We start from the raw sequence: 14,561 nt of genomic DNA, 5'->3' as shown, positions 1-14,561 counted from the left end.
CAGGGTCACTGATAATGTGGCCCTGATGTCACAGCATTGGCATCTGCCTTTCAACATACCCTGGTTTTGCAAGAAGTGTCTTTTGGGGTGATGTCATTCAAGGCAGCCTGGCCCCTGCCTGGCCCCACATCAGAAGTTAAGGTGTTAGTGTGAGACCTGTCCCCAGTGTGGAGGACCAGGGCATCAAGGTGGCTGATGATTTCTGGAGATGATTTTGAGATGATTTCTGGAACAGAACTTTAACATGTTTTAGATGTAATTGGTGAGTGGAAGTCTTGATTATCAAGTTAGACCTTTGTCCTGATGTTATCTTTCTGTTGGATAAACACATTTGAGTAGGTTATGGTGGCCTCGGTTCTGAAGGTGACTGTCAGGCGTTTTGGGTTTGGAAAATGTTCATTAAGTGCAGTTCAGAGATAAGTAAAATGTGCGTGGCAGAAATGCAGTTACGGAAAAGTAACTGACTCTGGAGGACAGATGTGCTGTCCACACTGGAGCTCCTTGAACAAGTGCCTCTTCATGTCAGGCTTTTTCCAGATTATATCTCATCTCTGAGCTGTTGAGATGATAATTTGGTGTATATATACTGAGTGAGATGATTGTTCAAAAAGCATTTATTCTCATAGAGATGGAGAGAAAACGACCACTTTGACCTTGACTGTTAATGTCACCGTGTAGCCGTGAGCTGTCAGCCAGTCTCTGACACGGCTCTCTCCATGCCCTTGTGCTCACAGGTGGAGTCAGTTCCGAGAGCTGGTGGACAGGAAGAAGGACGCTCTTCTCTCTGCCCTGAGCATACAGAACTACCACCTTGAGTGCAATGAAACCAAATCCTGGATTCGAGAGAAGACCAAGGTCATCGAGTCCACCCAGGACCTGGGCAACGACCTGGCCGGGGTCATGGCCCTGCAGCGCAAGCTGACCGGCATGGAACGGGACCTGGTGGCCATTGAGGCAAAGCTAAGCGACCTGCAGAAAGAGGCCGAGAAACTCGAGTCCGAGCACCCCGACCAGGCTCAGGCCATCCTGTCTCGGCTGGCCGAGATCAGCGACGTGTGGGAGGAGATGAAGACCACCCTGAAAAACCGCGAGGCCTCCCTGGGAGAGGCTAGCAAGCTGCAGCAGTTCCTGCGGGACCTGGACGACTTCCAGTCCTGGCTCTCCCGGACCCAGACGGCCATCGCCTCTGAGGACATGCCCAACACCCTAACCGAGGCAGAGAAGCTCCTCACGCAGCATGAGAACATCAAAAATGAGATCGACAACTACGAGGAGGACTACCAGAAGATGAGGGACATGGGCGAGATGGTCACCCAGGGACAGACCGACGCCCAGTACATGTTTCTGCGGCAGCGGCTGCAGGCCCTGGACACTGGGTGGAATGAGCTCCACAAAATGTGGGAGAACAGGCAGAATCTCCTTTCCCAGTCACATGCCTACCAGCAGTTTCTTAGGGACACGAAGCAGGCCGAGGCCTTCCTTAACAACCAGGTACTGCTCCTCACTTGCCTTTGCTTCCTTCCTGGTACAGCAGGTCCTGCTTGTTCTTTGAAACTTTCTAGCCAGGCTGCTGGTTCAGAGCAGTCCTGTGTGGAAACAGAAGGCTAATTGAGAGGCTTTTTACCCTCCAACTTCCAAGGCATTGAAACCCATCCCAAAGTAGGGATGGGAGCTGAAGGTTCCTGCGGGAATGTCTTGCCCTGCAGGTTACCATTCAGTTTCAGCTGCTCTCGAGGATCTCTTATGTTCATAGCATGTCCTCATAGTATCGCATTAGATTGGCAATATTCTGTAAGGCAGTAATCCAATTTGATGATTCCAAAAGTACAGTGAGGGGGGATGGTTTTGTTTGATTGTTTTTTTTATTTGCTTGGGTTTCTCTCTCTCTCTCTCTCTCTCTCTCTCTTTTTTTTTTTTGGTGGGGGAACTAAGTGGTTCTGTCTTCCTTGCTCTAGAAGATTCAGGGACTTTACCCAGTGACATAAGGCAGAAACTAGAGAAAGAAAATGGTTGAAGATGATGGCCAACATCAGGGTTGTTAATCTCTTTCAAAGAGAGAGTTTGAAGAGTATGTTGCTACTGGGCAGTGGGCACATGAGAGGACCGTGGTGGCTGATGCATAAAGCACTGCTTGGTTTTCTCACTTTGGGAGAAAATTTAGCCATTTAGCCAAGGAAATTTCGTTCCTTACAGGACCCCGCTAGGTTTTTTTCCCTCCCAACCTTTTGTTTCTTGGATTCAGTAGGTTATTTAAGTATAATGGAGCAAGTGTTACGAAGTATGTGTTGCGTGGAAACTTAGGACATAGGAAAGAGTGCTTTCATTATTCTGGAAACGAGTTATATTTCATGATGTTTCATCTTGCTGTGGTTTTGGTTGTCTCTCTTTGAAAAAGGAGTACGTTTTGGCCCACACTGAAATGCCCACCACCTTGGAAGGAGCTGAAGCAGCTATTAAAAAACAAGAGGACTTCATGACCACCATGGATGCCAATGAGGAGAAGATCAATGCTGTTGTGGAGACGGGCCGGAGGCTGGTGAGCGATGGGAACATCAACTCGGATCGCATCCAGGAGAAGGTGGACTCCATCGATGACAGGTATGGTGCTCAGGCTCCTGAGGGAGAGTCTGGTACCCTGGGACTCCCAAGCCTCTGAGGCATTAGCCACAAGTCCTTGGGACTGTGGATATAAATCACCCAGTGAGCAGGGTCTGGATAGCTGGCAAAATTTAATCTATCTACCACAGAAAATCAGTGAGCAGCACCTGGCTGCCTGGAAATGTGGTTCTCATGGTCAGGCATGTACAGGTGTCCACAAAAGAACAGAAACCCTAAGAAGCCAAACTAGTATTTAATCAAAGATTTATAACAGCCATGATGCCAATTAGCAATAGGGTATAAGCCATGACCTTCGAGAGTTGAAGTGTGTAGCCTTGTCTCGTGACGGGGCCTCAAGAGCCTCACTTCCCCAGCTTAAGCCCACATTCACCTTCATCCACGCCAGACTCCTCTGAAGCCTTTCAGGAGGGTGTAAGGAGAGACGGCGAGGTTTGCTTGTCCTGAGTACCTGGCAGAGCCACAAAGGAACATTATCAGGCCCTTCTCAGAAAATTGGCTTGGATAATGCTATAATAGGATTTTTTTCTGTTGAGAGAAAGGCTCCTTTCCTCTTCCACCAAGTTGGAAGATTTGATGCTCGTATTTTTGTTTACTCATTTATTTGCAGTTATGATTTTCCTCTCTGCTTGAAGGCCAGTGTACTCTGTTTGTAAGCATCATTCTCACCCTGCCTTGCCTGTTACTAAAGTGGGAAGTCAGGACAGACCAAGATTTGGATGCACCAGGATAGGCTGCTTCTGGTGTGGCCAGTTGCGTCCTGGTTTAGCCCATCTAGTTCAGTCTCCAGCCTCTGTTCCACCCAATCTTCTATGGTCCCAGTTTGGGCTGGATTTAAGGGCTCATTTTAAAACTGATGTCATTGACAAACAGGCTTCTTTTCTGGCTTTTCAAGTACAGTGAAAAGGAAGAACTTCTTGCTGAGAACATTTCCTTACTTACCATATCTGGGACCCTGGGCCTTATAAAGTTTTTATGATACGGAGTGAAAGGGGGAATTACTCCCTCCCCGTGAAGACTGAGCTTTTGGCTTTAGCACTTCCAAGTCTGTCTTTTTCAAGGTAACCATACCTTTGAAGGGTGCTCCTATGGAATAGGGTATAACATATATTCTCATTTTGTATCTGTTGCTTTTCAAACAACTACAAAAAAGAAAAATAAATCCACCAAACCCTTGAGTGAGTGTAAAAAACAAAGATTAGGCAAGGTATTGTTAACTTAGAGAAAAAGAATTTCCTTTTTTCCTAACGTTAAATCTCAAGTTATTTTGTCAATACAGCACGTCATGCTCGTCTGTGTTAGACGCGTATGTCTGGTTTCCTGAGGGCAGACTTGGCCGTTAGGGACACGTGCTTCCAGGCAGGCATGCAGCTGCCTTGCGCTTTCCTGTGTGTGTTTATACATCCCCTGGTGCTGCAGCTGTGAGGGGTTTTTGGAAGCAGGTGATATTGTCAAGATGGAGACTCGTGGGTAGGAGAGAACGTTTCAGCAGCCCTTAGTTGTGGTTTAACCTTCCTTTTGCCCTTGACTCGGAGCTTGGGCTCCTGGGCTTCCAGAGCCTCCTTAGGATTTCTGTCTTGAAGAAGAAGTGGAACATACTATCCATAAACAAAAGAAAGATGGAAAGGGGAGGGGGCTTTCCCTTGATCGGCCCTCAGGATGACTACGTTTTCCTCAGCTCCTGTTCACTGAATTCTGGTTTCACTTTCATATCCCCAGAGGGGATCAGAAACTGATCCCAGAAGATACTTGTCTGTTATCAAAATACACAGCTGTGGGGGCACAAGCTAAGTAAATATCTGTATCTTCAGATCTAATCCCCTGTCCAGAAACATTCTGATGCTCTGGTAAAGCTATTTTCATAAAACGCAAAATCATTATAATGCACTTACGTTCTGGAAATCTTGTCAGTTACCACTGAGTTTGTTGAAATGAAAAAAATACCAGAACAAAGACCGTGGCTCTTAACAGATGTGGGTGGGGTGCGAGTGACCTTTAAAGTGCTCATGCCTGGGTGGAAAGGAGCCTGCTGTCCAAGCTGGCCCCAGGGGGTGCGAATGGGTGAGCTTCCTGGCCCAAAGGAAGTTCCAGCCACAGTGCAGTCCTGGGAGAGCAAGGAAACAGGATCCAGCTTTGTAAAGCCAGACCCTGTCTCACATGGGAAAAAGCTTTTGTAGTATCCATCTGTTTTACTCAGGCACCTGTGGTTCTTTACTTTTTACAAGAACCAGAGGTAGACCTAGCGTCTGCCTCAGAGGATGAAGGAGATTTTGAGTCGTACTGTAGGGGTAGAAGGTGAGAAATGGAAATAAAGCAACAGATTTAATCTTGCCCCAAACAAAGAGCACCCTTAGGACTGTAGGAAACTATGGCCAAGTTTTAGAAGCTCCTTTCCTATAATTAAATCCAGGATCCAGCGTGAAAGGCCTTCCCCGAACGCCATTGGTTGCCACTGGTAAACAGTGAAGCCTCGATCACTTCTCTCGAGGGTTTTCCGAGTCCGCACAAGTGTCATGCTGCCCCTGTAGCTGTTTTTCGCTCCTCAGAGCATACCCCTCAGATGCCATCATCGTGCCCTCTTGGAGATCAGTGTCATTTGGACACGGGACCCCAGGTCACCACTTGGCCTTTCCCTTCTCCCTGGTCCCACTAGAAGAGAGAGACTGCCTGGCCAGAAATCTGTTGGGCACGTGTGAGACTTAAGTATGTAAGCTACCTTCAGGATTCTGTTTGGTTGTGTTTCCGCATGGTGAGACTTCTCACACAGTGCTTGAATTATTTTTATCTCCATCATTGCCATGAGCTTCAAGGGTGTGTGCCCTGTTGTAGCTGCCAGTTTCTGATTCCTCCTCGCCTTCTGAGCACTTGGGTGTGGCACCGTGGAAGGAACCTGGGTCTCTTACTCAAGACCTTTGACTAAAGGCAGGACCTCCTGCATTTTGTGCCTGAATCCAAATTACCTTCCTCCTGAAGATTGGCTTTATATTCTTACAACCCCCTGCAAATAGTGACTGGAGTTGGAGGTTTGGGAACTTAAGCTTTTTTTGGACATTTCTTCCCCACCCACGTTTTTAGACAGTAATTCCTTTAGCCCAAATTCATTAACAGTGTAAATTTTTTTTTTCAAATTTTTGGTATCTGAGAAAGGGTATCAATGCAGTAAAGAGGCTTTGGCCTTTATTTTTTGTTGTTATAAAAGAAATATAATGTGAAAAATGTGAGGAGAGAAGCTACAGCCTTTAATCTTACCCCTGGCACTTTCCAATCTGTGCCATGGGGTTTTATACCATTGAACATGCATACGCTCTTTCCATTTATTATTATTTAAGTATTTTTCTATTTTTGCATTTTACCTAAGTGATATAAGAACACTAAGTCCCTTTTCCTGAAGCTATGAAACCCTTTTCAACTAAAAAAAATTAGAAAGTCATTGTGCATATCCAGCATATACCTGGCAGCATTATTTCCACTCGTATTATTCCAGTTGCTCTGTAAGCACTGGCACCCTGTAGGAGCAGAGAGCATTTCCCTTCAGTTCCCCAGGCAGATGACAGCTGCTATGTTCCCACGGTCAGTTTTGCTAGCATTCACTGAGGGCCCGTGTCACCCACAGCGTCACCCTAAGTTCGCTCTTACTCCCGAGGAAGGTTCTTAAAGGTCAGTCAGCAGCTAGTGCTTCCTGAGCTGCTCATGGCATCGGAGAGAATCGGAGGTTGTGTTCTTCCTCATCCCTCCGTGGGGGCCCAACAAGAGAGACCTTGCCCGGGCACTTGCAGCAAGAAATTGCTTTGAGACAGAATGAAAACCCAGCCTCCTCATCTGCCCCAGTTAATACCCTTCGCTTAGGCTGGTTGGCTGGCTGGCTTAGGTTCCTCAGGAGTACGGGGGGAGCTGTATCACGGCAGTGCTGCTTGGCTCTCGGTGTGGCGTAGCTCCTCCCTGTTGCCGCACAGCTGTGTCAAGGCCGTCCTCACAGCACTCCTGGCGTTCCTGTAGCTGGTCTTCACCGTCTCTGGTGGGGGAACCTAAGCCACTGGGCGCGTGAAGGAAGTTTGCTGCAGAGTTCTAGCACCGTGATGATGTGTGTGAAGAAGGCCTGTGTGCAGCATTCAGGCTGGGGAGCCAGCACCCCATTTCCCTTGTCACTCCCAGGCTTAGCAGCTCCTACCAGTTCTTAGGAATTTTTGCTTAAGGTTTTGTGCTTCAGCTTCATTCAACCTTGGTTACCCTTATCCATTAATAAAGAGTGGGGTCTAGTAGGTAGATAATCTTATCCATCTCAGAATTTTCATTCTTGGTTCATTGTTGTTTGAAGGGAGTTTTTCTCAAGGTGGGAAAATACCTGTCTAGGAGACATTAATTTAAAGCCAATTTTATATGGTTATCTATATTTTCTTAGCCACAAATTGTCACCCCAGTTTCTTGAAGAGGAGTTTCAAATTGTCTTGCAGTGCCTTAGATGGGGACTTGTACACAGTGCATGCTCAGATTTTTTCCCCTTGCACCAGGTTAGGAAGCACTGGATTTACGTGGCTCATTTGAGGCCATCCTCTGCCTGTTTTGTGGCTTGAACAGGTGTTTGGGTCTCGCGTGCTCATTTGGAGGATGCTAAATTCTCTTGCTTATCTTGCCTTTTTGACGTAATGAGAACTGTACAAGCAAATTGCTTTTATCATATGTAGAAACCCAGGAAAGACATTGAGTTGTAAATTCAGTCTTTCAAGATTCTGTGTTTCCTTTTTTAAAACTTATTTTTTATTATTGTTGTAACAGACATAGGAAGAATCGTGAGGCAGCCAGCGAACTTCTGATGAGATTGAAGGACAACAGGGATCTTCAGAAATTCCTGCAAGATTGTCAGGAGGTATGTCTCCCTTCAGCCCCTCCCTCCCTTTTTTCTAAGGAGAGTGAGAGCATTTGGCAGAAGAGCCCTTGGGATTATAAAATTAATTGAGGCCCAGAAATTCATTTCTAGTTGAGCCAGCATGGCACCTCGTCCGTTCTCTAGCCTGCTACCACTTAGAGTAACTAGATTCTTCTAATCCAGAATAGTCCAGAATTCTGTCCATTACAGTGGACCCTAGCCGTTTGTGGCTATTTCATTTTAAATTAATTAAAATTAAATAGAATTCAGAATGTAGCTCTTCCATCATACTAGGTGGATTTTAAGTGCTCAGTAGCCAACTGTGATTAGCAGCTGCCGTATTGGACAATGCAGATCTAGAACGTTTCCATCATCGAAGACTGTGTGATACCCTAGAACGTTTAATCTAAATGCATTTAATATCATGTTGTAAGTAAGAAGGGAAGAACTAAGAGGAATAGGAACTGGCTACCCAGGTAAGAAGCAAAGATTTAAAGAATATGGACTGAGTTTTTTACTCACTGAAGACCTTGAAATATCCATCTTTCAGGTCCTTGAATACGTGTCTAACATGCCAAGAACAGCAATTCTGATTTCAGACTCCCAAGTCTTAACATGTGGTATTAATCTGATGAGCCTCATACTATTTCATGCCCCCCTGATACATGCATAAACAAACTTGGAAAACTAAAGTTAGCCAGAAAAATGCAGTTTTTCTGCAAGCTAACTGGAGAATAACATCTGGCTGCCTTCACATGTTCATGAGTTCATGAGCACATCACATTTTTCTGTTTGCCAGAGAACAACAGTGAGACTCCGTCCTCTCTGGTTTATTGGGTTAAATCCCCTCAGAGGCAGAAGTGGGATGAAGAATATCCAAAGGAACCTGCAGGGACCTTGGGGGAGGGCATCTGGTGGGTGTGGGGATAGGATCGGGTCGTGTGTGAAGAACATGACTGAATATCACAACACCTTGCCTGCAAACACATTGCTGTGTGTTAGAAGAAATACAGCCCTAACAGCAGTTGTGTTAGATCATGTGTGACAAGTGATCCTTCATGTCCATTCAACTGCTGTCTTACTGTGAATCTTGCAATATGCTCCAGCCCCTAAAGCTTCAAAAAAAAAGCCCCTGAACTCTGTAGGTTAGGGTCTGTCAGCTTCCTGTGCCACTCTGATGAATCTAGATCTGTGGGGGATTTGCCTGGAGCCGGACAGGCTGAAGACAGGAGAGCCTCTTTGCGTGATACTGAACATTGATAACCCGCTTGGATAGGATGCTCATTTAATGAGGTGTCCGTGTCCCCCAGACAGGACACAGAGAAGAGTAATGGGATTGGAAGTTAGGGACGTAGGGTTGCGTGTTGTTCCACAGTGAATACCCGGTGACTCTGTAGCCCTGGAAAGATCGGGAGCTGTTTGCAGCCTGGGCTTTGCCTTTGACACACTAGAGGTCCCTGTATTACTCCTTGATGGTTCCCTGGTAGTACCATTGATGACTCATTTTAACCTCGGGCCATCTTGGGGGGAGGGCGGAGTAAAGAGGACTCCATGCTCTTGCTTAAAAGGCAGGTTTAATGAGATGAAATTCATGGACCTGAGCATGGTGAAACCTAGGCTAAATTTGGGGGACGGAATGCCCGAAAATGAGCAGGAGGTGAGGAGACAAGAGGAAGCCTTGAGAGAAACCCAGGTGAAGTTTTCCCCTGTTTTCCATTGACATATGTGTGGATTCATAAGTAGAAACGTGTGGGGGAAAGTAAATGGGTAAAATGATAGTCCTTCCCAGTGGAATCACAGGAAATCGTCTTACTGGGTTGTTAGATCTTCGTTACTACTTGTTCCAAACTAGCACCCTGGGTTGTTAGGAGTTCACTCCTTACCATGCACCAGTGACTGTTGGGCATGCCTTGAGGGCTCAGTCCTGCCAGGATTTCCCCTCACAATATGCAGAAAGGTTTTGGCTGGCCTGTTAAGTCCTGGGAATGATGTGCAGGTCTCTTTGTGACTGTTCTGCCAAGTCTTCCTGGTTTAGCCTTTCTTTCCTTGAGCCTCATTAAAATTTAGTACAACCATAGCATCTGCTGGGGGGTGCCATCTCTCCCATGTCAGCATGGAGAGTTTCCATGGAGTGACTGAATGTAGGTCAGGTTTGGAAGCTCCAGAACCCTTGGTATAGAAGTGTAAGCAAAGGGGAGGTGTGTAGGAAGTATTCTTTGGCTGTGAACTCTGAATCATTCAGCCTCATTAAAATACATACCCTTTTTAAGCGTCCGACTCTTGATTTCTGCTCAGGTCATGAGACTGAGTCCCAAGTCAGGGTCCACACTGGGCATGGAGTCTGCTTAAGAGTCTCCCTTTCCTTCTGCCCCTTTAAAAAAAGTTCAGTTAAAAAATACCCTTTAAGCCAGGATCTCTGAGAATGGAGTCTGTGTATGGACCAGCTTTGCATTTGAAAATCTACCTGTTATGCTTCGAGAAACTTCCAGAGCACTCAGAGGTCAGATTTAGTACCCCTGCTGTCTGTGGGCATTGTCCAAAGTCTCGGGAGTCCGACTTGTGTCCCCAGTCCCTTCCCCATGGGTGCCTTGGCTAGAGCAGACACGGGATATGAGATCTGCCTTTGTTGCCACTTCTAGTAACCACTGCCCAGATGGGGAGATTTACTGCAGGGGCCTCCCCTGTTCCCAGTTGTAGACGGGTATAGAAAGCAGCGGTATTTCAGTGTGAGTTCCTGAAAAGGGATTTAGAAGTTACTGCTTTTCTGTTCTAGTCCCTCACACTATAGGGAAACTACATTCAGAAACTGAAGGTTTTTTAGAAGGGCAGTATAACTAGATTTGTGTGGCACAAGGGATAGTGAGTTCCATTGCTTTGCTCTGAGCTTGAATCAGTGATCAAAGCATTTTTCCTATCCCTTTCCAATCTGCACAGTGTTCTTTTCTGCAGAGAATGAGTATATTCTTAAATGACCTTTGCAAATGCCCACGAATAATAACTGTGGTTCTGATTGCAGAATTCTGATGAAGGGCTGATGAACTAGCAAGTTCCATGGCCCCATTTCATTGTGCTGTAGCTCATGGTGCTTTATCTGTAGGATGATGTGTTCAGCAAAAAGCAGATTTGTTTATAAGCCTCTGATTTTTATGTAGCTCTTTTTTTTTTTTTTTTTTAATCTCTCTGGGTAGGTGGTTATGAATAGCGAAAATATGTGAATGTCCTTTGCACTTTGGTTAAATGCCTTCTATTGTGTTTAATCTGTGTGTATGTGGAAGACAGGGGAAGTTTTACCGTTTGGTTTCCTTTTAACCTCTTTCCCCCTTGGACTGAATGAATGGCCATAGTAATTCAGATTTCAGCTACCCATATAACTGGAAAAAAGGTAATTCTTTTAAACTAGGAAATTTAGTGTCTCTATTGTTATGTAACCAATCTCTGGTCCTAGCTTACAAAGAGCTGTATGAGATTTACTGGTTTTTCACCTCAGTAAAAAATGACAACAAAGATTTCACTCCTTTTTGCTTTCTACCCTCACCCCCCTCCTGCATGGTGGGTGAATATACTGAGAAAGGTAGACATGGTGCCTGGGAATTTGCCCATATTCAGAGCCAGGGGTGCTCCTGTGACCTACATCACCCTCCTTGACATCGTTTTCAAAGAACAGACTTTGTGTTGTTTAAACAAATTGATGGGGAAGCCTTTCCCAGCAGCAGACCTGAGTGTGAGTGAATGACCTTGCAAATGTTGGTCCTGGGAGGGAAGGTTCTCTTGGTTCTCTATGCCATTTCTAAACCTTGGAGATTGGACCATGGAGGGTTTGGGGTGCAGATTTGTTGTGGCAGCGACTGGTGTAAAAAGTGGGGTTCTCATGGTCACACAGGAGAAAGGGACATGGCGTCTTCTGATCCTACATTCCTTTGTGTATCTTCCTCTTAGGGAAACAGAAAGCCGTTCCCAGGTTAGTGCTGTGCACGGGGTAGGAATTAGGACCTGGCACGGCCAACTACAGGCAGTAGGGACCCGAGCGAATTGGGCTGAAAGCCAGCAAGGGGAATGTGTCCAGGGCCTGGGGCTGGGCTGGCTCCCACTGTCAACCTCATGAGAGAACTCCGATCTGTCAGCTGCTGGCAGGCTTTGTGAACCTTGCCGGAGTTTAGATCCAAGGAGACATGTTGGGTCTCAAATCAAGTCCTGGGGAGTGTTCTTGGTCTGAATGGAAGGCTCTTGAGAGAAATAGAGGCTATAGAAAGAGAGGTGAAGGTGACTCAGACTTTGAAGGCAACTTTAAGAGGGCATCGCTGTTGCCTTACTCCTACAGTGAGCGAGCGATTTATGCTCTTTGGCATTCCCGTAGACACGCCGTGGGATAAAAGAGTGGGGGTTTTGTGTTGGGTCTTTTTTATATGTAATAGAAAACTAAGAGTAAAAAGATTACCAAATAGAGTAAAAGGCAGTTAATCATGATTAACATGGTATAGCTGGCACAAGTGTCTGGAAGAGAAAGAAGATTGTGACTTGCACCAGTTAGGGTAGAATTTTAAACACAAGTCTTTGGGGGGAAGGCTGGTTCCACGTGCCAAACACTTTTAAACGCTGGCTCGGAGAGCTTTTGTGCTTCTGGATTGAACGTTAGATACATACTTTGGAGCAAGGCTCAGGTACATCTCCCATACAATGGAGATAACCTGTCATGACGGGTCAGGGTTGTAAAGTAAATATTTGGTTGTCTGTTGACATGGAAACGTGCAGTATGCTTAGTACAACATAACACAACTCTTTCCAGGCAGAAAAAAGGCTGATGTCTGTGATCACAATCTCTGAAACCTTTCTGATTTTTGTTTTTCCTAGCTATCTCTCTGGATCAATGAAAAGATGCTTACCGCCCAGGACATGTCTTACGACGAAGCCAGAAATCTGCACAGTAAATGGTTAAAACATCAAGCATTTATGGCAGAACTTGCATCCAACAAAGAATGGCTCGACAAAATTGAGAAGGTGAGAAATTAAAAATGTTTGATGAGGCTCCCCTTTCTGTGGTGTGGCCATGGCATGAGAGTGACCCCGGTGGAAGTGAGCTTCTCGCCTTAGCACAGTCTCTTGGATTTTTGAGTCCTTCTGATTCCATACAGAAGTTACACAGCCTGGAGCAGTCCCTCTCCCACTTAACAATTCCTGAGTTTGACTCGGTAGAAGGGAGAAAAGCAGAAACCCAATCAAGTGTGGCACAGAACACTTGATTTGTCTTTTAGAGAGTACTAATTGTTGGGTTTCTGTTTTGTTTCTCACCTGCTGTGAGCCCCCTGGACAGAGTCTCCACTGTCTTGATCCTGTCACATGTCCTGGACTGTGAGAGACTGATGATTTGCACAGAATTTAGAAAGATTACGTTTTGTTTTGTTTTAAGTTTTCCCAGTTTTTCTTGGGTGACCAGGCACTATAACAACTTAAAATGTAGTATTTTGGCACAGGGAGATGTTATGCAGCATAACTGAACATGAAGGTGAAGTTCCCCACTTCCCCTCTTCTCTTTCTCAGGCTTTTTATATTGTTTCGGACTCTTTTTTTTTTTTTTTAAGATTTTATTTATTTGACAGCACACAAGCAGGGGGAATGGTAGAGGGAGAGGGAAAAGCAGGCTCCCCACTGAGCAAGGAACCCGATTCAGGACTTGATCCCAGGACCCTGGGATCATGACCTGAGCTGAAGGCAGACGCTCAACTGACTGAGCCACCCAGGCACCCCTTGTTTCAGACTCTTAATGGTTAAAGTAACATGTTAGGGTCTTTGGGGGCCGAGTGGAGGGGATGAAATCTGATGTCCTGAGCATTTCCCCACTGCCCCAGATGAAACTGTTCCATCATGCCACGGTCACTTCTTGCTGGACTCTTGAAAGCCATGTAGTGTACATAGACTAGGCCCTTGTCCATTTTAGTAAGCGGTAACCTTATGTGTAAAGGCTCTGTACGTTGAATGAATAGGTAGATCACAGATTAGGGTTGTTTTTCACAGTGACCTTTGTTCGCTAGCAAACTGTATTTATTTATGTTTTCCAGGAAGGAATGCAGCTCATTTCAGAAAAGCCCGAGACAGAAGCTGTGGTGAAGGAGAAACTCACTTGTTTACATAACATGTGGGAAGTCCTTGAATCCACCACCCAGACCAAGGCCCAGCGGCTCTTTGATGCAAACAAGGCTGAACTTTTCACCCAGAGCTGTGCAGATCTGGACAAATGGCTGCATGGCCTGGAGAGCCAGATTCAGTCTGATGACTATGGCAAAGACCTGACCAGCGTCAACATCCTGCTTAAAAAGCAACAGGCAAGTGGGCGAGGCGACCACATACTTGGGCTTCTTTCTGTTTTGACATTGTCTTGATAGTCTTAACTCGCCCACCATGTTCTCAACACCTGTCTTCTGTGTGAAGGGGTTTTAACCCAGCAAAGTGTTTGTCCTGACAGCATCATGGGACATTGCTAGAATCAACTGGAAAGACACAATATTAGTAGAAGTATTGGGTGTCTGTGCACAGGAATACTTTTTTTTATTGTCATCATCTTAGTTGACCCATGCCACCATTTAACAGTTGAGTAAATATTCATTTCATTCATTTCTGTGGTTTACACGAGGGAAACTAATCCTGTTCACATACTTTGCTGTATAACATCTAGTAGATACGTGTTAGTTATCTGAGTGGCCGAGTCCCCGGCCCCACAGTTGTGCTTAGAACCAGTCACTGGGGAAATGTCTCTGCCAAGTGCTGAGGCCTGTTTCTTCAAAGTGATACCCACCCTTCCTTTTCCTAAATGATGTGGTTACTTGGCTATGTTACTGTGCATTGAGGAGTTTTGTTAAGCGTGGTTTTTTTACTCGTGGCTGTTTACTTCCCTACCTAAGAAAGGAGTCCATTTATTTCTAGATGCGACCCCCTGTCTCTCAGCCATCAGTATGTGATGTTTCCTGAGTGAGACCCCCCCCCCCGCTTTCACTTTTGCTCATTCTCCTCCTGTAAGTAAGCAATTAGCATGTTTTCACCTCGTAATCGGTATTTAAAAAAAAATAATCAGCCTTCTAATTGAAGAAAT

General features: G+C 45.6%; 1 protein-coding gene across 4 annotated transcripts in view; it reads left to right on the top strand.

Moving 5' to 3' along the window:
- SPTBN1 (spectrin beta, non-erythrocytic 1) overlaps positions 1-14,561 on the top strand; it is a 192,708-nt gene that overhangs the window by 149,162 nt on the left and 28,985 nt on the right. For all 4 annotated transcript variants that reach the window (XM_025868837.2, XM_073897698.1, XM_025868838.2 and 1 more), the window contains 5 exons: positions 735-1,491; positions 2,396-2,598; positions 7,390-7,480; positions 12,329-12,475; positions 13,534-13,797. In XM_025868837.2, the coding sequence (XP_025724622.1) occupies positions 735-1,491; positions 2,396-2,598; positions 7,390-7,480; positions 12,329-12,475; positions 13,534-13,797 (1,462 nt within the window). The remainder of the gene's footprint in view (positions 1-734; positions 1,492-2,395; positions 2,599-7,389; positions 7,481-12,328; positions 12,476-13,533; positions 13,798-14,561) is intronic.

Source organism: Callorhinus ursinus, unplaced genomic scaffold, assembly GCF_003265705.2.
Source record: "Callorhinus ursinus isolate GAN/ISIS: 27379988/994484 unplaced genomic scaffold, GSC_fseal_2.0 scaffold10, whole genome shotgun sequence".
In the NCBI taxonomy this organism is placed as follows: domain Eukaryota; kingdom Metazoa; phylum Chordata; class Mammalia; order Carnivora; family Otariidae; genus Callorhinus; species Callorhinus ursinus.
This window is presented reverse-complemented; position numbering and strand designations above follow the sequence as displayed.